This window comes from Salvia splendens, chromosome 16 (assembly GCF_004379255.2).
Source record: "Salvia splendens isolate huo1 chromosome 16, SspV2, whole genome shotgun sequence".
NCBI lineage: Eukaryota > Viridiplantae > Streptophyta > Magnoliopsida > Lamiales > Lamiaceae > Salvia > Salvia splendens.
This window is the reverse complement of record NC_056047.1, coordinates 24,229,825-24,252,748: the sequence shown is the minus strand read 5'-3', so window position 1 is coordinate 24,252,748 and position 22,924 is coordinate 24,229,825. Positions and strand designations below refer to the sequence as shown.

The following is a 22,924-nucleotide window of genomic DNA, read 5'->3' as shown; positions in this document are numbered from 1 at the left end:
GAGTGCTAAGGGCATTTATTAGACAGTTTAGTGGAACAAGGCTAGACCAAAGATTTTCAAAGAAGACTCTCGGGTTCAAAGCTAGAAAGAATGCTCTGATACCACTCTGTCACGACCGCATTTTCTAAGGATAGAAAACACGGTTGATCGCGACTAGGGGAGGATTAAAGAAGCGGGGAAGAAAGGGGGAAAACACAAATCGACCATAGCTAGAAACAAATGGGAATAGCTTGAAACAAAATCAGAGTTTTGAACAAAATTAGACCTAAGTATTTTAAGATGCACAACGGAAGCAAATGAACGCGGTTCCATGTGTGAAGACATGAACCTCCGAGAGTCAAAATCTGACTGAATTAAATGTCTTGTCTCAATAGCACTTCCTCCACCACTTCGCTGCTCAACCTGCACATTTAGAAATATATGCAGGGTTGAGTACAAAAGTACTCAGTGAACACATTGCCGAAAATTACACATATACATTTGAAAATATTGTCAAGCCATCATCACAGTAATACTCGGGGTTTTATTGAAAAGACCCGAGCTTACTAAAAAAATATTCACATTGGGCCCTTTTTCCTGTACTTAGCCATATCTGATCACATTGTGCCGTCGAGATGGTGTTCTCGCACGGTCACCTACTCTGCCCATCATGTCAGAGGTATCCTTGTGCCGGGAAGGTGGCCACCTTCCTCGGTCGCCTGCTCTGCCCAACATGACAGAGGTAGCTTGTGTACACTAGTCCGAGCGGGGACACCACCCTCACTGGGACCCGAATTCGATTCACATATATCATCATTCATAATTTCTTTGGCCTTAGCCAAACAGATAGGCATCATACAAAAACATTTATGGCAAGACAACATCATTAAAAGTCATGAACATGTGTTCGTGTTTTCATAGAATACGATTTGTATTTTTAATATAAGAAAGCTCACCTTGATCGTTTAGTTCCCTTAACTTGAATCTTTCGTTCCGACTCCACCCTTAACTCACGGAGATAGCCTTTTGAAAACAAACAACGTACTTAATAGAAATTCACATACTTATAGAAATGCATGCCCCTACTTTATTTCTTTTATCATTTGTTCACCGTTAGAAAATTTTAGAAGCTTGCATATTAATTAAATTGGGAAATTTAATTAATAGCACTTCTTTATTAAATTTAATTATTTCTGTGACTTGAGAACGTCGTCTCCCTCTTTCTTTCCATTTCCTTAGCGGCCGCCCGAGGCGTCGCGGGGTAATGCCGGTCGGCCGCTTACGCCCATAATTCCTCCGTTGGCTCCTCGTATTTTCAACCACGATGTCGAATTAAAATTCCAAAATTAGAAAAGTACATAATTAAATTAACGCGACCATTTCCCTTCGAAAATATATTTATTTCGGACTTAGGATAAAATTATTCATCCTCCAAAATATTATGCGATTAATTAAATATTCCTCTCCATTAAATTATCGACCCAAAACTTAATTATTCCCCCACCTTATATCTCCAATTTAATTATGAAGCCCAAACAAAAATTTAGATTCGAAAAGGGCCTCACATTCTCTATGTATTGCAGCCCCAAAATTAATTTGAAGGAGATTGGGCTCGGATTTATTTTGCTTGGCCTAATGCTAATTATTTTAATGGCCCAAACCGTTTAATTCACTAGCTCAAAACTTAGGCCCAATAAAAGAAGCCCTATGTAACCTAAGTCTTCTTCCTCCCCCTTTTCATTCACCAAATGAACGAAACAGCCTCTCTCTCTCTCTCCCCTCTCTCTCGTCTCCGATCCGCCGCCCTGCCAGCGCCGCCGCTCCGGCGGCGTCTCTCTCCTTCCTCTCGTCTCTCACCCTCTCCTATCCCTCTCTCTCTCTTCTCTTCTCTCTTCACCGTCGCGCCGCCATCCTCACCGTCTCTCTCTCGTTCCGCCGCCGCCCGCCGTCGCTATCCTCAGCACCACCGTCCGCCGACGTCTCCTCCCTCTTCTCTCTCTCTCTCCTTCTCTCTCTCTCTCTCTTGGCTATGCTCACGCTGCCGCCACCGCTGCTGTACGCGCGGCGGCTCACCGTCGCGGCCCTCCACCTCCCTCTCTCGATTTCCACCGCCATCGCATCATCGCTGCTCCACCGCCTCAGCCCCCCTTCCCCCGAATCTGCCGCCGCCACTATGCATGCACAGGCGGTGGCTCCGCCACTTCTTCTCCACGCCTCGCAATGCCGGAGCAGCTCCCCGAAGCCACCACAGTCGTCGCCTCCTCACCGGATTCCCGAAAGGTAAGGATTGATTTATTGTTCTTCCCCTTTTTTTCAATTTCTAAGAATTTATAATCTTAGATCTAAAGTTTTGGAATTTAATTTGTGAAGGTTGTGAAATTAGTGACGTATCGGGGTGTGGGGCTGTCCTCGTCGTCTCCGGGCTGCCAAAGACCCATTGCTGGAAATCCTGCAGATTCTTATTCTAGAGATAAGTTTTTCTCTTTTTTTTTTCCCATTCTCTCTAGTTAATTTAAGTGGTAGGATTTTAGTTTTTTGTATTTATTGAATTTGACGAACTTGGATATTATGGATCATGCCTACTTCTTGGTATTGTTGGTGTCACTTAGGCAAATTCTAGATTTAAGATGTATGCATGATTCGTATGTGTAGAGAGAAGGGGTTCTTGGAGTTTACCTTTTTTATGGTGAAAAAGTGTTGTTGGATTGAGGGCTTGATCCTACAATTATCTGCAACTCACCCTTCTCTATTCTATGTGGAAGCTTTGTAAAGCTTGATTGTGATGAGGGTGGGAGAAAGTGATTGTTTATATCTACACATATGTATACAAGGATGACGGTGAAAGTGGCGTTGGTATCAAGTTGCCTAACACAATCTTATCTCAAATTATTCTCTTTTGTCAGAGGAGGGGATAAGATTTGCCTACTTTAATTAAATGCAACATTTAATGTTGTGTCTGAAAAAAAACGATTCCTTGGATCTGCCCTCTCTCTTTTTTTTGTCTTTTTTTTTTATTTTATTTTATTTGTTTATTAAAGTAACTATTTGAGTATTTATTCACTTGTTCATTTAAAATGGGGTAGGTATGATCGGTTCAAGTTCGTGGCTGTCAGCATTGAAGCACCAGACTTTATTATATTCTTATAGGTGTACTATTTTTACGTGTTCTATTTACTTGCCTAACGTCAAAACAAACAACGAAAATCTATCGTAGCTCGGATTTAGTCGCATAAAAGTCACTTATATAGACAATCAAGCTAATAATATTGTTTCCAATAATATCGGTTTAGCGGGTCGTTACAATCCGAGGTCGAGTACTGAAGATCTTCACGAGGAGACGGAGCAAGCCATCATCAATTCTTGATTGAATCAACGAGGTAAATTGGCTAATTCCGTAGTAAGCATGTTTTAGGGATTTTATATGCTAAAGCATGTTTTAGTTCAAGTTATGAGCATGATACATGTGATAATTACGCGAATAGATTTTGTCTATATAATCTGCTAAATAGATCAAATTATGTGATCCGTTAGAACGTGCACGCTTCCGCTGCCAACCCCTTCAGTACTCCCTCTTTCGTCCTTTAAATTGATAAGCTTTGTATTTTAGAGAAAAAATCTATAATTAGGCTGATTTATTCTTTATTAATTATATTTTAATAACTTTTTTATTTTAACAATTACTTCGTCCATCCCTTGAATATAGTCACAATTTGACCGAGCACGAATTTTAAGAAATGTAATAGAAAGTGAGTTGAAAAAGTTGATAAAATGCGGGTCCTACTTCTATAGTATTAGTTTTATAATAAAATGTGAGTAATAATAAATTAGTGGAACGTGAGGTTCATTATCAATAATAATAAAAAGTGAAATATGACAAATTTTGTAGGACGAACGAAAATAGAAAATGTGATAAAATTTTAGAGATTGAGAGATTATGTATTAATAAATTAGTGTTGTTTCAAAATTTTTAAATTTAAAAAAAAGTATACTTTGTAGTATAAACCATTACACAAAAATAGCATAGCTCTTATTAAAACGTTATAAGGGCGCACATGCGATATACATATATGGATTTTGACGGCCATTATTGAGAGTGAATGGATTCGCCAAAAACTTTGATGAATAAATTAGAAGACAATTTTATTCCACCACGAATCACATGGAGAAGGAGAACAAGTTCATCTCTAACCCCATAAATTAACATTTTAAACTGGAACTGCAAAAATTAAATTAAATTAAATTAAATTAAATTAAATTAAATTAAATTAAATTAAAGGATGGCGTTATATCCTGAAACACATCGCCCTCTCCTCCCAACACCGCCGCCATTAACGCATCCTTGCTATCCGGCAATAAATCCGCCAAATCCTTCCGATCTTCGCCGAGTAGAACGGCTGCGCGTCGATGTTTAGATTCAACAACACACTGTTATCATTAGCACTATTCTTCCGATTAATCACGATGTTGCCGCTACTGACATTCTCATCCGCGAATACCGGAGCTCTCCCTGCACGGCTGAGGCTGCCAGATCGCGGAGGAGCCTAAGAAGGCGTCGAAGAGCTTGCTCTGCTCCACGCGATCGGCGCCGCATTTCGTCATATTCTCCGATTCGAGATCGGTGAGCATCTGCTGAGCTCTCTCGTTGGCCTTTAGGTGCGAATCGACGCCCCTGGGGCCGTCCGCCACCACCGGCTTCACCCTGCGCAGCGTGCCCTTGGCCTCGCCGATTCTGCGCTGCTTCATCAGGCAGATCCCGAGATTACACATCTTGTTGTTGTCCGGCGCCAGCACGAGCGCACGCCGGTACGCCTCCTCCGCTTCGATGTAGTTGTTCTGCTGCATCAACGCCCACCCTAAGTTCCCCTGCACCATCGATGAATTATAATTGGGGATTTCCGAACCCTAATTTTTATAATTGGGGATTTCTGAACCCTAATTTGATTGTATTTAATTTAATTAAGCGCGCGTGTGCGTGTGTGATTTACCAGTAGTCGCGTGGCCTCTTGCTCGACGGAGACCTGGAATTTCTTCCCCTGCGATCGGGCTGTTTTGGTGCGCTTGCCGTTGAAGGCAATGCCTTGCTGGATTAGGAACAGCTTGCGCCTCAGAAGCGCGACTTGGTCGTCCAATCTCCCACATCTCTGCAAATAATTTTATGCATAACTAAAAAAATAAATATTGTTACTTGCTCAATGTCCTACATCGTAGTTTTTGGCTGAGTTATCTTGTTTGATCAGTATCAATAACGAACCTTGTAGAGGTCTAGTAAGATGTTGTCGAGGGATTCCTGGGCATGATCGGCGCAACGGGTGCGTACTGATTTGATAGCTTCGATGGCTTCTTGAGCCCGATTTTGCTGCTTCATAACAATGGCCATGTCTTTGAGGGCGCTGTCGACTCTGTCGCCAGCATTAATGGCGGCCCAGAAGAGAGGTATTGCCCTCTCCGGATCCTTGTCGACAAGCTGAACGTTTTTGGGGGGGTGTCGCCGACAGGGACCTTGTGGGTGACGTGGAAGGTCTCGGAGCGAGAGAGGAGGGGCTTGGCCGGAGACGTGGAGCTGATTTTGTTGGCCGGAAATCGGGCGGCGCATTCCACATTTCTTTCATAATCTTTTCTTTAATAAAAAGAACGGTGGTGAAATGAGCAGCTTTTACACACACTACAAGAGAGAGAGAGAGATGAGGAAAGGCAAGAAGGGGGAGGAGAGGGTCGGCTTTAGACGGTCTTCTGAAGGCATATTCGAAATTCCGACCGTTGGAGTTTACCGTTTATGTAAACTAGCCGTTGCGCGCGGATATGAACGGGGAAGGTGCATTATTTTTTAACTATGTTCTGACCATTTTTAATAACTTTTCTACTATATAATTAAAATACTTCCGGGCCTCTTAGAGTTAAATTGTAAAATAATCAAATGGATAAGAACTGAGACATTTATAAAAATTAAATACTCGAAATATAATTTATGTGCAAATTCTTATATAATCATTTCCAATCACAAAAATTAAGTATTAGAGCATCAGCAGTGTTGCGGAATTCCCGGTAGAATTTCCAAAAACACCTCCTCCCACGTCATACGGACTTCCTACTGCACTGCCACGTCATAAGGACTTCCCACTGCACAGTGGCGGACATCCCCAAGGACTTCCCAAAGGACTTCCCACAATTAAAAAAACAACAAATTCACAAATTAAACAATTTCCGGAATTAAACAATTTACGGAATTAAAATTTCGACACAAATAGGGAAAAAATTCCATTAAATAAAAAAAAGAAAAGTACATTTCACCAAATTGAAAAAAAACATTTCAATAATTAAAAACTACATCAACGACGACCCATCCGCTGCCATACTTATTCAATAATATCGTTCTGGAGCCGAACATGGGCTTGTCTTTGGCGCATGTCGGCAAATGCACGGACTCGATCGACATCGTCATGGGGTATCCCCATGCGTACATTGCTAGTGGCCACGCCGTGGCTTGGACCCGCAGCACCAGCATAATCATTGGTCCAATCAGTCAGTGCTGGACCTTCATCTTCGACAATCATGTTGTGCATGATAATACATGCGTACATGATGTCGGCGATGCTGTCAACATACCACAGCCGTGTTGGACCCTTCACTGCCGCCCATCGAGCCTGGAGCACACCAAATGCCCGCTCCACATCTTTGTGCGCTGCCTCCTGGCGACCCGCAAAATATATCTTCTTTTCATCTGCTGGGCATCTGATCGTCTTCACAAAGACAGGCCACATAGGGTATATCTCAACCGCCAAATAATAGCCCATATTGTGTTGGTTGCCGTTGGCGACGAAGTTGACGGCCGGACCAATGCCCGTGCACTGCTTGTTGAAAAGGGGCGATGATTGGAGGACATTGATGTCGTTGTTAGACCCGGCTACTCCAAAATAGGCATGCCAAATCCACAGCCGGTAGTAAGCTACCGCTTCAACGATCATCGTGGGATTCTTGGCCTTGAAACCAGTAGTGTACATCCCTTTCCAGGCAGCGGGGCAGTTCTTTCATATCCAGTGCATACAATCTATGTTGCCTAACATCACCGGAAACCCGTGCTGATTCCCGTGCATATCCAGCAGAGCCTGACAATCTTCGGGGGTAGGCCTCCGAAGATACCTATCTCCCGAATATCTCCCTAACGCCCTGACAAAAATACTTCAGGCAATCGCGGGCAGTCGTCTCGCCGATGTGGAGGTACTCATCCAACATGTCGGCCGCGCCTCCGTATGCCAGCTGCCTGACTGCGACAGTTTACTTCGGAATCGGCGTGTGGCAGGGTTTACCAGTCGCATCCTCCCACACCCTGAAATACCCGTATCGACGCTCTAAAGCGCCCACGATACGCAGAAAGAGCAGACGATGCATCCTAAACAGTCGCCGGAACAAGTTCTCCCCAAACCGTGGCTCCGGCGCAAAGTAATCCTCATACAACCGAGCATGGGCAGCGAGGTGGTCCCGGGGTATTATAGTTCGACGATGGATGGGTCGAGGTACCCCGACGCCAAGGTCGCTTGTTCCTCCCTCTCACGTGAATGAATCAGACGCATCATGTGTTCATAATGCCCACCACTACCACTACCACTACCACTACCAGCCATTCCGAATATATAAAAATTTAAAAAAAAAATTAAAGCAATAAACGGGAATTCTGCGCGGACGTCCGTGGGAGTCAACGCAATGGTGAACGTCTGCACGCCCGTCGCGACGGAATTCCGTGTAACGCCGCGGAGCTGCGGTGTCCTTGGCGGAATTCCGTATCTGTGCATACCAGGCACAATGGCGGACGTCTGCCGCGGAATTCCGGCACGCCGGTCGGAATTCCGCCAGGACGGGCGCCATTGCTGATAATCTTAGTATAAGAAAATGAAAGCAATCACCATCCATCCTAGATAAATATATTTGAAAGGGGTTAAATTCGTTGACCTTTCGTAATTAGGGATTCAATTCGCAGACCTTTCGTAATTTGGGATCGAGGCATGCGTATTCTTCAGAATATGGGATTTGTGATATTTTATCTTATTTATGTTCTTTTTTAATATTATTTCCCTCTAACCATTTATCAATTGCCTAAATTACCCCTTCAAATTTTTACCTAAATTCTACTTCATAAAAAATTCAGCGACCTAAATTCTACTTCACAATAAATTTAGCGTCGTTTCTGTCCCAAATCACCCTCCTTTTTTATTCCAAACCTATCTCCACTCTTCACTGCCTTCATCGCCTCTTTTCCTCACTCCAGACCAGTTTCCATCCTCTTTCACGGGTGCCTCCACTGTTCGCCGCCTCCGCCTGTACCTTTCTCTTCAGTCTCTTTAACACAAAATAGTTGTGATTCTGTAAGGAATTCAAACTACACATATACATATTTCTATTTCTGTATATGTAATATGTATATGTACATGGTTTTTATTTTTTCTGCCATATATACACGTCTCAAAAGTAGAGATATTGATAGTATATTAGTGTGTTGATATTAATTTGCTTACGCAGTTGGAAAATTTGACATGCAATTGTTTGAAATTTTATGCAGCAGAGTACATATATATGTACATATTTGTTTGTGGCATAATACATACACATACAATACATATATATATATATATAGGAAAATGATCAATACAAAACTTGATCTTAATACAAAATCCAGACCAAATCTTGACCATGAGATTTGACAATCCAATGGTCAATAATTAAACAAAAACACGGAGGGTCATTGTAAAGCAGTTTTAGGTCATATTATAAACTTTGAGTTTGAGGTCATGTTAAGATCATTTCATGTCATCCTTACTAAAATGACATAAAAATAAGCTTAAAATGACCTAAAAATGACTTTTGTATGCTTGGTTCTGCATTTTTGTATTAAGAATGGTTTTGCATGGATCAAAACCCTATCTATCTATATATATATATATATATATATATATATAGATGTGTGATCAAATACAAACTCTATATAATACAAATTATAGAGGGTTTGTAGTTTATCACACCCCTATATATCATTGTATCAACTCAGAGTATCATTCTATCCGCCAAAACTATCATTTTATGTACATACCTACAAATTAGTAAAAGTATCATTGTATCAACTCAGAGTATCATTCTATCCGGAAAAACTATCATTCTATCCGCCAAAACTCTCATTTTATGTACATATCTACAAATCAGTAAAAGTATCATTGTATCAACTCAGAGTATCATTCTATCCGCCAAAACTATTATTTTTATTTCTTTTTAATTATGTCGTGGCATGTTCCTACTACTGATATGGAAATGGAGTTATTTTTTCTTTTGTTAATTCGAACGAATATATTTAAGAAATAATTCTCATATTAAATCACAATTATCATACTAAATCACAATTGTAAGTTTATATTGATCTAATTTTTAAAATTAGAAAATAAAATCACAACGTATAGTAATATTTTTGCAATTATCTCACGATAGTCAAAATCTGGCAATACAATGGTGGGATAGTCATCATTCTTAAGAATTTGTTGGAAGATTTGAAGTTAATATGTATTGAAAGCTACTAAAAATTCAGAGTATCATTCTATCCGCCAAAATTATCATTCTATTCGCCAAAATTATCATTCTATTCGTCAAAACTATCATTTTATGTACATACCTACAAATCAGTAAAAGTATCATTGTATCAACTCAGAGTATCATTCTATACGGAAAAACTATCATTTTATCCGCTGAAACTATCATTTTATGTACATACCTACAAATCAGTAAAAGTATCATTGTATCAACTCAGAGTATCATTCTATCCGCCAAAACTATCATTCTATCCGCCAAAACTATCATTCTATGTACATACCTACAAATCAGTAAAAGTATCATAGTATCAACTCAGAGTATCATTCTATCCGCAAAAACTATCATTCTATCTGCCAAAACTATCATTTTATGTACATACCTACAAAACACATCACTCTTATTATGATTTTACTTCACTCTTGTTCACAAAACACATCACTCCTATTATGATTTTACTTCTCTCTTGTTTACAAAACGCATCACTCTTATTATGATTTTACCTCACTCTTGTTTATAAAACACATCACTCTTATTATGATTTTACTTCACTCTTGTTCACAAAACACATCACTCTTATTACGATTTTACTTCACTCTTGTTTACAAAACACATCACTCTTATTATGATTTTACTTCACTCTTGTTCACAAAATACATCACTCTTATTATGATTTTACTTCACTCTTATTTACAAAACACGTCACTCTAATACATGTCGGCTAACTAGCATTACTTATACTAATTAACTTGATGTCTTGTTTGTTTCTACACCAATTGATTGCTCTAGAAATGTCTAGCAAAGTCAGTAGATTTGTTTCCAACATTAGATACGTTTATCACTTTTGCTATGCAACAACCCTCTAATAATCGATTTAAGATAAAAATGACTTCAGTCTGAATATAAAACTGATAAATGAAATCTTCAATCGTTTTATTGGACATTAAACATGATCTTTTGTGTGCTTTCATTGCATTATCTTAGAGTTTATGTCCATATTTCACTATAAAGGTGCTTTGATGAGTTTATCTAGTGTTTGAAGTTAAAATGGGTAAAAAATGGTCAAAATGAGCCAAGACAAGGCTGGGGTCTTCTTCAAACGTTACTCTTCCTATCAAGATGGGTCCAAATCCTATTTTGAGACTACCATTGTCTTCATCATCGAAAGAGCTTCGCGTGGGTACCTCACACGCCCCAATCGGAGATCGGATGAGAGAGATATGGCTGATCTACGAAAGCCGCGCGCGACTGCCGGGTGTGCTACCCGACCGAGTGGAATTTATGTTGAATAATTCCACCCGGCCGGGTCGCCAGTTTTGTTCATGAAGACTCCAGAGAGTTTCACCCGACCGGGTGAATACTCAGTTCAATAATTCCACCCGGCCGGGTCCGTCAATAATTCCACAGACGACTTCTATGAATCCAGTGATGTCACGTCTGGATCTGATGACGATCATGGCTCCAACGCTGAAGCCGATGATAAGCAGGAGCAGAAGAATTCTGGTGAAGATGATGATGATCACAAGGATGAGAAGAATTCTGAAGAAGGTGATGATAAGGAGGAGAAGAAGATTTTCGATAAAGATAAGGAGGAGAAGAATTATGATGATGAATCATCTGACTCTGAAGAAGATGATATGGAGATGTGGATGGCCAGAAATACATACAGACTGAAACGACTCTTTACCTATAGCAATGTAAAAGATGTTAAGGAGGTGGAGACGACGTCGTTGTCCAACGCTGATGAAGATGATATGGTAACGTGGATGGCCAGACTGAAACCATTCCAATGGAATGGTTTCAGCAGTAGCTATGGAATGAGGGCACCCCAGCAAGTATCCACCACTGCCACCGGAGGAGAAGAAGATAAGGAGGTGGAGACGTCGTCGTCGGATGATGACCAGTCCAGCAATGAAAAGCAGAAGAAGAAGGTATCTGATGATAAGAAGGCTGAAGGAAACTGATACCAACTATCATTTTATCAACTCAGAGTATCATTCTATCCGGCAAAACTATCATTTTATCAACTCAGAGTATCATTATATCCGGAAATTGAGCGAAATTCAGAAATTAGATGAGGGAAATGACATATTTACCCCCTGCGCCTTTTTTATAAAGTAAATCTAAGTTTGAATCTCAGCCACAAGATTAGAAAATATGTGTGGTCCAGATTTGGTTATAGGGTTATCACACAAATTGGGGGTTATCATATGATCACAACTCTCTCTCTCTCTCTCTCTCTCTATATATATATATATATATATAGTTGTGTTCATATCCTTTTCCCATAATTTCTCCTATCTCCTTCTAGATCTCATTCGTAGATTTAATCAAATCCTATGGTCTAAATGATTTGCTGAAATCATTAAATTTAATCAATTTTAAAAACAAAAAGGGCAAAATAGATAATCAATAATGTGGGTTGTTATGGAAAATTCCATGATTTCCTTCGTTGTGGATCTGTGCGGTTTTTAAACAAACTTGTATAGAATTTGTTCTCCCCCTTCTCCATCACTGCACGATTTCTGTCGCCCGTCGAGAAGATCAATTTCGCAGCGTCGACCTCTTTGAATCAACCTTGGACAGAATTCGTTTTTCAACAAACTGTTTGTTGTCGGCTTTGAATCACCCGTCGACGCCTTTCGATTAATAATGGAATAAGGTAATCCAGCGGTTTCCGGTCATGTTTATTGTTTGGAGGTTGTAAATCATGTGATTATTTTCACACGCTCCAGACGTGATTGTCTCCCTAATCCATCTCTGCACTTTTTTTTCGTGTAAATCCTCAATTCGTTCCCTCTTTCCTCAATTTCATCGGAAACCGCGTGGATGTGCTGGAGATACGGTTTCAGAATCCTCCGCTTATCCTTCTTCCTAATCCTCAGCACGAAGCTCCGGCTTCCGCCGTCTCTCTCCACTCGATTCAGCCATGAGACTCGCGCTGAGGAAATCGTCGTGGATCGTCTGATTGTCGACGAGCGATAAAACGATGTCGTTTGATTTTTTGCCGGCGAAGAGGTTGGTGAAATCAGAGTCCTCGAGCCACAGGAGGGAGGTGAGGTAGAGCAAAATGCGGCGGTAGAAGAGGTTGCGCTGGTGAGTTGAATGGTTCAACTCGGGGACCTTGAAGTGCTGGTGAACGTGAACTCGGTCGTCGATCCACATAATGTACACATAATGTACATATTGTATAGTATAATGCGTAGTTTAGTTTCTGTAATGCATTATTTGTGATATGTAATGAACATTTATACTGACGCGTTTAATTTAAGTTGTGTCGTGTTTCGATGTTTGGCGCACGTTTCTTATTTTCCCTAAGGGTTTAACAAGCCTAGGGGCTAGGGTGTAGTATGTTCTATGTCTAAAAAACGTTGTCCAAATACACGAGCTGCAGTAATTCGTCTGGGGTTGCACATAATGTATATTTTGTATAGTATAATGCGTAGTTTAGATTCTATAATGCATTATTTGTGATATGTAATGAACATTTATCCTGACCCGTTTAATTTAAATTGAGCCGTGTGTCATTGTTTGGCGAACGTTTCTTTTTTTCCCTAAGGGTTTGACAAGCCTAGGGGCTAGGGTGTAGTATGTTCTAAGTCTAAAAAACGTTGTCCAAATACACGAGCTGGAGTAATTCGTCTGGGGTTGCACATGCATTACGCATAGGTATATTTTAAAACAGACATATTATGTACATATTATGTAGTGTAATGTGTAGTTTTAGTTTCTGTAATGCATTATTTGTGATATGTAATGAACATTTATCCTGCCCCGTTTCATTTAAGTTGTGCCGTGTATCGATGTTTGGCGCACGTTTCTTGTTTTCTCTTAGGGTTTAACAAGCCCAGGGGCTAGAGTCTAGTATGTTTTAAGTCTAAAAAAAGTTGTCCAAATACACGAGCTGCAGTAATTCATCTCGGGTTGCACATGCATATCGCGTAGGTATTTTTTAAAACAGACATACACAATGTACATTTTAGTGTAGTATAATGCGTAGTTTAGTTTCTGTAATGCATTATTTGTAATATGGAATGAATATTTATCCTGACCCGTTTAATTTAAGTTGTGTCGTGTTTCGATGTTTGGCGCACGTTTCTTGTTTTCCATAAGGGTTTAACAATCCTAGGGGCTAGGGTATAGTATGTACGACAACAACCACGTGATGCATAAAACAAAATAAATAATGCATTCAAATAGCCAAATAATGTACAGAATTACTCAAGTAATGAACAAACAAATATTGCATTCATTCTTAGACTCGTGTACAACAACAGTCTAATGATGCATAAAACAGGATAAATAATGCATAGAAATAGCTAAATAATGTACAAATATTGCATTCACTCTTAGACTCATGTACAAGTTCCGTGACGGCTTCCTTCTGCCGTGGAGTTAAACTCTTTATACAATTCAGAAACTCTGTAGGGGTTAGTCGACAATACAGATGGTCGACGTTCCTACCCCTTGGTTTCCTATCCTCCGTCTCTTCCGGAGTTGTACTAGTCTCGGCCTCTGATAATCACTCCCGGAATTTCTGGGCAATTCCTACTGGCAATATATCATCGACCGCCTCGTCGATGTCCAATCCTAGCTGCTTTGATGTTGTACAACATACATAATAATAACATACAATTAGTTACATAATGTACAGACTGAATAAAATAATGTGGATAGTTATACTGCATTCACCTATACACCCTTGTACAGAAGCATCAAAATAATGCCTAAAAACTTACACATAATGCATTTTAATAATCAAATAATGTTCAGAATAAATCAACAAATGCACCATGAATATTGCAATCACCCATTGTCCCATGTCCAACAACAGTCACATAAAGCATAAATCATGATAAATAATGCACTAAAATAACTAAATAATGTACAGATCTGGTCAAGTAATGAACATACAAATATTCCATTCACCCTTTCACCCATGTACAACAGCAGTCACATGATGCATAAAACAGGATAAATAATGCATTCAAATAGCCAAATAATGTACAGATCTGGTCAAGTAATGAACATATAAATATTGCATTCACTCTTAGACTCATGTACAACAGCAGTCAAATGATGCATAAAACATGATAAATAATGCATAGAAATAGCTACATAATGTACAGATTCGATCAAGTAATTAACATACAAATATTGCATTCACTCTTTGACCCATGTACAACACAAGTCACATAATAGCTAAACCATGATAAATAATGCATAGAAATAGCTACATAATGTACAGATTCAATCAAGTAATGAACATACAACTACTGCATTCACTCATTGACCCATGTACAACAACAGGCCTATAATGCCTAAAACATGATAATTAATGCATACAAATAGGTAAATAATGTACAGATTCAGTTAAATAATGCGGCCATGAATATTGCATTCGCCCAGTACTTCATGTACAGAAGCAGCCAATTATTCCAGGAATTGGACATGCAAATGGAATTGAATGCTCACCTTCAGACTGGGATGGTTGTGAAGTGGAAGGACGTCCTCTTTTCGTCATGATAAATCTGGGAGACGAACCAAAAAATCAGAACCCTATCGGATTTCATCAACATTATAGGTAACTAAATAATTGTAAAATAGAAAATAATTACAAAATCAATTAAAGACCCAGCCCTAACCACAATGAATACGAAATAATTATTTAAGAACATCTTGTCCAATAAGATTTTGAAAACCTCATTTTTTCTGGGGAAAAATTTGTGAATCGTCGAGTTGGTGGTGTGGTAGGTGGATAAACGGTGGTTGGACGCAGAAATTAACCTTCTTCAAACCCGAACTCTTCTTCGACTTCAGGAGATGCTCGCACAATACGGGAATGACGGTTGGACGGTGAAACATACGACAATCAATGCTCTGTGGAGATTGAAAGTCCCTTGAAGATGCGGCTAGGGTTTTGATAGTGGATGGAAATTGGGGAGACGAAATGGGGTGAGAGATTGAGGGAGAGTCGTTTGGAGTGAGAAATTGGTAGAGTAGATTGAAGGTCGTGGCTATATGGCGCTTAGATTTCGCGCCTACCGTTTTTGGGCGGTTTTGGTACTGTACATTTACTAATTTGCCCATATAATGCACAAAAGGGCCCTAATAATGCACAGACGGGATCATTAGTAAGCTTATCATCCGGATCGTCCATCCCTCAAATCTAACGGTTCCAATTAAGAAGGAACTTAAATCTAAGGGAAGAAAATGAGATTAACACTACCCTATATATATATATATATATACAAATTTGTTTATATATACATATATATTTGTTTGAAATTTTATATAATTATGTTGAAAATTTTGATATATTTAGTTCTTTTGTTATTTGGTAGAATGGATCACATAGATGAAATTGATGCTATTGATTGGGATCATATATAAATTATTCCACTTGAAGAATCACAAATTGGTGCTCCCGAGAGCTTGATGGATGAAAAAACAATGTTTGCTTTTGTTGGTCTAACCTTAGAGAAACCTAGTGATGCAGTAGAGAAAATGAATTCTGATCCAATTGTTGATGAGATAATGGACATAACAGTTGATGATCATATTCCTAATGAAGAGACTGTATTTCATGATATGGAAGACCCTCCGATGGATGTTGGAACCGTATATGCAAATATGAATGATTTCAGGAGAGCAGTGAAGAAACATGCTATAAAGACTCAATTTGAACTAGAAACGGAGAAATCCAATCCAAATTTGTTCAGATGCTTCTGCAAAGCAAAGAGTTGTCCATGGTCAATTGTTGCTAGGTTGATGAAAGAAGAAAAGCATGTCAAGGCATATTTGCTAACTTGTTAATAATGTGCACTGTTAATGTAGTTAATATATTTCCTAATTTTAATTATGTGTGCATTTCTAACTAATATATTTGTGTCCCTGAAATAGGTTACTTTGAATAAAGGTGAGCATATTTGTTCATCCACTGGTAGAGTGGGTACTAAGATGGCATCGTATCATTGGGTTGGAGAAAAGACAATCTCTTTTTTAAAGAAAGATCCAAACATGTGAGCAAAGAAGTTGCAAAATGAGTTACAGGAGAAGTATGTAACCACAATTAATTATTCAACTATATATGCTGGTATGTAGATTGCACGTGAAAATTTGTATGGAACATGGGAAGACAGTTTTGGGAATTTGTTTAACTTTAAGGCAATGGTTGGGCTTAAAATGCTAGGGAGCGTGGTTGAGATAGGGTTGAAAGAGACCGAAGATGGGGTGTACTTTCAAAGATTTTTTTGTTGCTTCAAGCCTAGTATCAATGGCTTCCTAAATGGGTGTAGGCTATATTTAAGTGTAGATGCAACGGCTCTTAATGGTAGATGGAATGGACAACTAGCTTCAGCAACTGCATTAGATGGAAATGCCCATATTTTTATGGGACAACTAGCTTCAACAAATGAGTTGAAATAAATTGATGTATATAGGTAATGAGTTAGAAACAACTTTCCATTAATGGAAATGCCCATATTTTTATGGGACAAACGGAAATGAAAAGTACATATATTTTTATGGGACGGAGGGAGTATGTTTTGTAAAGTATATCAACTTCTGTAATACTTATAGGCCTGGTAAGAGCTTAGCGAAATTGTCACATTCATTTTATCTCTGCAAGCATTTTATTTAACTACTATTATAAACGAATGTCTATATGTGTGTGTGAGTTAGCCAAGCAGTAGAGAGGTTAATACTCGAGACCAAGTTCGAGTCCTCCATGGCGAGCGGCCTTTAAAATTAAATTCATTTACTCGAATGCCTATGAATAAGGCTTTCCACAACGTTGTCACTATACCGTCCTTTAAAACACTATTTGCGGCCCCCAATGTACCTTTTTACTCCATCCCTTAACTAAAGGACGGAACCTACAACCCTCCGTCCCTTAACCGTCCCTTAAATTACTATTCAATCAATTTCATTTTTTTTCCACCAAATTCAATTAATAAAAACACAATTCATTAAAAATAAAATAACATTACAACATGAAATTCGTAAAAAATTAAAAAAAAAACATAATTAAAAATCCTAAAAAAATAAAAATACATAATTTAATTTCCTCCACCAAAGTTTGCCCAAATGTGCTCCATGAGATCATCTTGGAGTTGTGCGTGGGCGGAAGAGTCACGTTTCCTTGCCCGAATAGACAATCGTTCTTGTATAGACGGATGCACTCCACTTTGAGGCGGACTACTGCCAGTTGAGCTTCCAGGGGCTTTGGGGTCGAACCAATTTCCCGTCTCGGGTCCTTCGTCTTGGACAATCATGTTGTGCAAGATTATGCACGTATACATGATGTCGACCATGTTCTCCATGAACCACGAACGAGCCGGGGCTTGATAATGTTGAAGCGCGCTTGGAGAACCCCGAACGCCCGTTCCACATCCTTCCGAGCAGCCTCCTGCTTCTGCGCAAAAAGCATCTACTTTGCGTTCACATGCCTAGCGCACGTCTTCACGAAGGTTGGCCACTTCGGGTAGATGTCGTCGGCAAGATAGTACCACATTCTATAGCGTCGGTTGTTAGCGGTGAAGTTGATGGCCAGCGCTTTACCATCCAAAACTTCGGCGAAGAGGTCGGATTGCTGGAGCACGTTTATGTCGTTGTTCGAGCTGGGGACCCCGAAGTACGCATGCAAGATCCATAGCCGGTAGTCGGCGACGACCTCGAGTATAACGGTGGGGTGGGTGCCTTTGTGGCCGCTCGTGTACGACCCCCTCCACGCCACCGGGCAATTCTTCCATTGCCAGTGCATGCAGTCGACGCTGCCAAGCATCCCGGGGAAGCCATGCACTTGTTCGTGAAGGCAGAGCAGGAACTGGCAATCTGTCGTGCTTGGATTCCGGAGAAATTCGTCGGTGAAGGCTGCCCGGACGCCTTTGCAGAATTGGAGCAAACACATTCTCCCAGTGCTATCTTCAATGTGGAGGTATTCGTCGAACACATCCGCTGTTTTTCCAGTCACAAGCTGACGGATTGCTGCAGTACATTTCTGCAGCGTCGTGTGGCTGGGACGGCCGACGGCGTCGAACCTTTCTTGGAAGAACTCTTCCCGGCCCGCCAATGTATTTGCGATGTGGAGAAATAGCGATCGCCGCATGCGGAAACGGCGACGGAAGTAGGTATCTCCCCACACAGGATTATCGCAAAAGTAGTCGCGGACTAACCTTGCGGCGGCTTCCTCCCGGTTACGATGGATGTAAGTCCGGGAGTGTCTTTGGGGCAGCGCGGCTTCCTCCGCTTCCCGGCGTCGATCTTCTTCAAGTGATTCTTCTATTATTTGACGCATTTGCTCATATGGATCCATGAGATCGATTAAATTTTGGGGAAGAATAAAAGAGAGATGATTTGAGATGAAAATTGGAGAGGAAATGGAGATGATTTGGGAAGAATAGATGTGTAGTTGTGTATGAAATGAGGATGAATTAGGAGTATTTATAGAGTAAAAAAAATGATAAATAAATAAAAATTGGAAACGGCTATAAAAAAGGTAACATTACCGTTTTCACAATTTAATTTAATTTTTTTTATTTTGATTTTTTTTAAAAAATGAATTATTGCGTCAGCGTGACGAATCCCACTCGCGGGCCGGCGAGTGGGCGTCATGCATCGCCTGGGAGCTCGCCACGTCGCCTCGGCGCGTGGCGAGACGTCACGCGATTGGTCACTGTGGGACGGGTTGCGGGGCGTGCTGGGGACGGGCTGGTGACGGGACGAGACGCTGCAACGCGTCCCGTCCCGGTCCCGTCACTGCGGAACGAAACACGGGCCACCCGCGTAACGCGTTGCGGGTGGCCTAAAGACATCTGCTCACAGAAGATTATGCATTTTTCAGTGAAGTTACATCGGTAGTAAAAGTGCATACCCTGATTTTCAAATACGATTCATGTAATTATCAAACTTGAATGAAGAGTTACATGCATAACATCCCATCTTACATAATGTCCTCTTTAAACTTAGATACCCATAGCAGAAAAGAATGTTATTTCATGAACAGTCCAGTCACACTTTCACTCCTGCATCATCTAAATGCACTCTCGGAAACAGAGGGTGCGCTTGTAACGTACAAAATGCTCTATTATCACGGTGTGGGGAGTCGTCTATATGACACAACGGATGAATGCAGACATATGAGTTCCAAGGTCACTATGGTTCATTTACATATATTCACTGAAGATGATGAAGGAAGAGCAGGAGTAAGCCAGCTTCATGATGATGGCGACAAAATCATTAGCAATGAAATCTCAGACTGCTCTAAAACTATCTGCCTTGTCAAGCCTTGCAGTGCCTGAGCTAGACGATTCTCCCATAACATCAGGAGAAGCGGCTGTGTGAGATGGTGCCTTTTTCAGTGAAGTCGGCAAACCAGATATCTCCTGTATGTCACAAGAATATGTTCCAGAGAATGAGACCAACTTGTTTTGTTGTCAATTAGCTTATTTTTTTATTTTCACTTTGGGCAGTTCAACTTCCAGTGATATATATGGAATTTAGCTAGAGATAATTGACATAATTAAAACATCCAATCGTAGAATATCCAGACATAGTTAACACAAATAAAGCTGAAGAAAAGGGAATGTGAAAGGAACCCTATCTTTTAGACTGGAATATAATGGCTTAATTTTATTAAGTCACTATTTCACTGGGAGGATATCTGATAATCGGAACATTGGCTTGTTAAAATATATATACATTCCTCGACATTTTTATGTATGAAAGAGGTATTTCTTCCTTCCCATCACTTTATAGTGGGAGCTACTAAAGCAAAATGCTTTTTAGATGTTGATATGGCTAATATAATTTTCACTAAGCACCTAGCCATTCAGCTTCTTGCTTCGTATTCTTAGCCAAAAATAGAGAATGACATATATGCTTGCAGTTATCTAACAAAAATTAGCAGTTATTTGTAAATTTATGTCTAACATTGATATTTTAATATTTGATTCAGTTCTTTTCTGCTTGGAGAGTTAAAGTTTTATGCACGTGCGCACGCGCACACACACGGTGCAACCAAAGAGAGAGAAGGACATGGTGGAAAGAAATGGCCACATAGCTCAGATTTGAAATTCATTTCTCTGTATTTTGTATCGCTAGAAGCCTAGAAATTTATTTTAGTGTTCTAAGATCTTCTGCTATCAAATATAATCCACTATTAGTACTCGATTAATGTAAGATCTTATTCAAGAACCAACTGATTATTTTGCTAACGATATACAGTAAGTTTCTGCACTACCCAGTTTCAAATCCCTCTGCCTGACCCGATGACATAAATTAAGGCAAAGTACCTCAAAAACACATATCCCCCAATGGTCTTATATAAAGATATTCCGTAAAAGACAAAACAATAGAAATAAAGTTTTGAACCTAAACAGTCCTAGAAGAACGCATGGTTGTAGGGGAGATTACAAGACCCGGGAATCCAGATTAGCATAAAATATGGAAAAGTTACAGAAAAAAGGGTAAGAGCATACCTTCATCAGATGCAATCTTAAGTCACATGGCCGAGTCTGGTTTCCAAGACACGCAAGAGCAAATTTTGAATATTGAAACATGACATCTGAAGCAGCTTGCTTCTTTTCTTCAATCTACAATATAGTTCACAGATAATTAATTCAAATATGATAATTCTGCATTTCTTACTGATCAAAGGAAGCATAACTTTAGAAAGTTGAAATCTTGGGGAAAATGATCTGATTTGTTGCACAAAATAAATGAGTGTAACTATAGAATGGCTCTTCACCACCATTAGGATATTATCCCCAACCAGGATAACAGAGTATTAGGGTATCATTGTTTTTTGGTCTTCGTCAATATTCACATTCGCTGCAGTAGAATTCTTATGAGGCTCCAGCTTGTCTAGCATTACCAGATTAAGCACTTAGAGTTGTTTTGTACTCAGGTTATCAACAGAAGAGTAATAGGCAAAAGCACCGTAAGCATTTGCTAATATCTCAGCATAGGAAACATATGGTATGTAGGCATGATAGATGATGAAGAAGCTGCTGGAACAGAAATAAAATAAATAAAACAAAAGACAAACACTCCTCCTGTGACTAAGAGGCCATCCTCCGAAAAGGCCGCAGCAAAAATAGTTGAGTTAATTTTATTTCTCAATATTTCAAAAGTAGGGAACATAGCTATTCATAAGACTCTACCAAATACTCCAACTTGAATAAAACTCTAAACGATAGACCTATCTCTAAGACTCCACTAATAGCAAGACTCTTAACAAACTAAAAGATATCTTTTCTGCATATTGATATCAAAAGCATATCCTAATTTTGATATAACCCTTTTGCTTTCGAGTATACTCTGACTGTTGTAAGGGTTAAATTAAGCAGAGCCTTTGGTTTGGAAGTGTCGTTTGCCTTTCCTAGGTGAGGCCACACCTACAAGACGTGCTGTGAAGAATATTTGATCCTACAATACGGCATGAAATTCCTCAGAGAAGAGTATGCAATCAGTTCCAGACTCCAGCATACTCCTCTTTCAGCTTGATCTAAAATGTTCAAGCTTCAAAGGGAAGATTCTTCAAGAAATCAACTTATCCATCAGGATCCAGGAAACGTCTCTAGCTAGCCGATATAGACAAGACCTATAGATCCCTTACACCAAGACGAGAACATTGTGTAACTTGAAGATATCAGCTCATAAAAGATGGCATGATACGGCCATATGGAGTGACCAAAAATGCAGTAATTGATCCTAAAACACAAAACTTCCCTCAACGCGATGAGTACCCTTATCTTCATGGCACTAAAAGAAACCAATCACCAAGCCCATACAATACAATTAAACCATTAACCAAAAAATCTACATCAAGCAGAATATCAGTTCATTACCAATCTCAACTCTCTACAATTTAGTCATTAAAAATGTATAGATGTTGATTGCATTTCGATTCTGATATCCATTCATGTCGAAACCCTCATTAGCCAATAAATGATCACATAAAACTCTACAGATAGTTAGATTCAGAATCCTGGTACACAAAAGTGACTTTATGAAGCTTTTCCCCAAATTAAAGAAGCAAAATTGAAGCTAAGAGATTTGGTTGCCAGAGTCCAAATCCAATCAACAAACCAAATTCACAGAATTAACAGAGGAAATACACGAAAAGGGTATAACAAAACCTAGGAGAATTGAACAAAACCAAATTCCATACAATTGGTGGTAAATATAGGTATAACAAGAATTACCTCGTAATCTTTCATGGCTGGAACTATAAATTCCTCCAAATTCCTTTGCTCAACGATTGATTTTTCGTCTGACGACATGCGAAACAACTGCCAGTTTACTCAAACAAATACGAGTACTTCACATAACAAAACAAACATCTACATATAATGAAAGTTTTGTAAACAATCATCAG

General features: G+C 39.6%; 2 protein-coding genes and 1 pseudogene across 2 annotated transcripts; 1 reads left to right on the top strand and 2 right to left on the bottom strand.

Annotated features, from left to right (window-relative positions):
- Positions 1-4,209: 4,209 nt before the first annotated feature.
- LOC121769936 lies at positions 4,210-5,792 on the bottom strand (annotated as a pseudogene).
- A 4,971-nt stretch (positions 5,793-10,763) lies between these two features.
- Positions 10,764-11,507, top strand: LOC121770396 (myelin transcription factor 1-like protein). Its single transcript, XM_042167131.1, has 2 exons — positions 10,764-10,798; positions 10,970-11,507. The coding sequence occupies exons 1-2, from the start codon at positions 10,764-10,766 to the stop codon at positions 11,505-11,507; spliced, it is 573 nt and encodes a 190-aa protein (XP_042023065.1).
- A 7,912-nt stretch (positions 11,508-19,419) lies between these two features.
- Positions 19,420-22,843, bottom strand: LOC121770565. Its single transcript, XM_042167299.1, has 3 exons — positions 22,752-22,843; positions 21,024-21,137; positions 19,420-19,928 (listed from the first exon to the last, which is right to left on the bottom strand). Exons 1-3 carry the CDS (start codon positions 22,827-22,829, stop codon positions 19,797-19,799), a joined length of 324 nt encoding a protein of 107 aa, XP_042023233.1. The 5' UTR covers positions 22,830-22,843; the 3' UTR covers positions 19,420-19,796.
- Positions 22,844-22,924: the final 81 nt, after the last annotated feature.

Coding starts and splice junctions, on each gene's coding strand:
- LOC121770565 (XM_042167299.1), bottom strand. CDS start 22,829: ATGTCGTCAGACGAAAAATCAATCGTTGAGCAAAGGAATTTGGAGGAA. Junction 21,138..22,751: donor CAGCCATGAAAGATTACGAG/GTAATTCTTGTT, acceptor ACTATATTGTAG/ATTGAAGAAAAGAAGCAAGC. Junction 19,929..21,023: donor TAAGATTGCATCTGATGAAG/GTATGCTCTTAC, acceptor TGTGACATACAG/GAGATATCTGGTTTGCCGAC.
- LOC121770396 (XM_042167131.1), top strand. CDS start 10,764: ATGGCTGATCTACGAAAGCCGCGCGCGACTGCCGG. Junction 10,799..10,969: donor AAGCCGCGCGCGACTGCCGG/GTGTGCTACCCG, acceptor CTATGAATCCAG/TGATGTCACGTCTGGATCTG.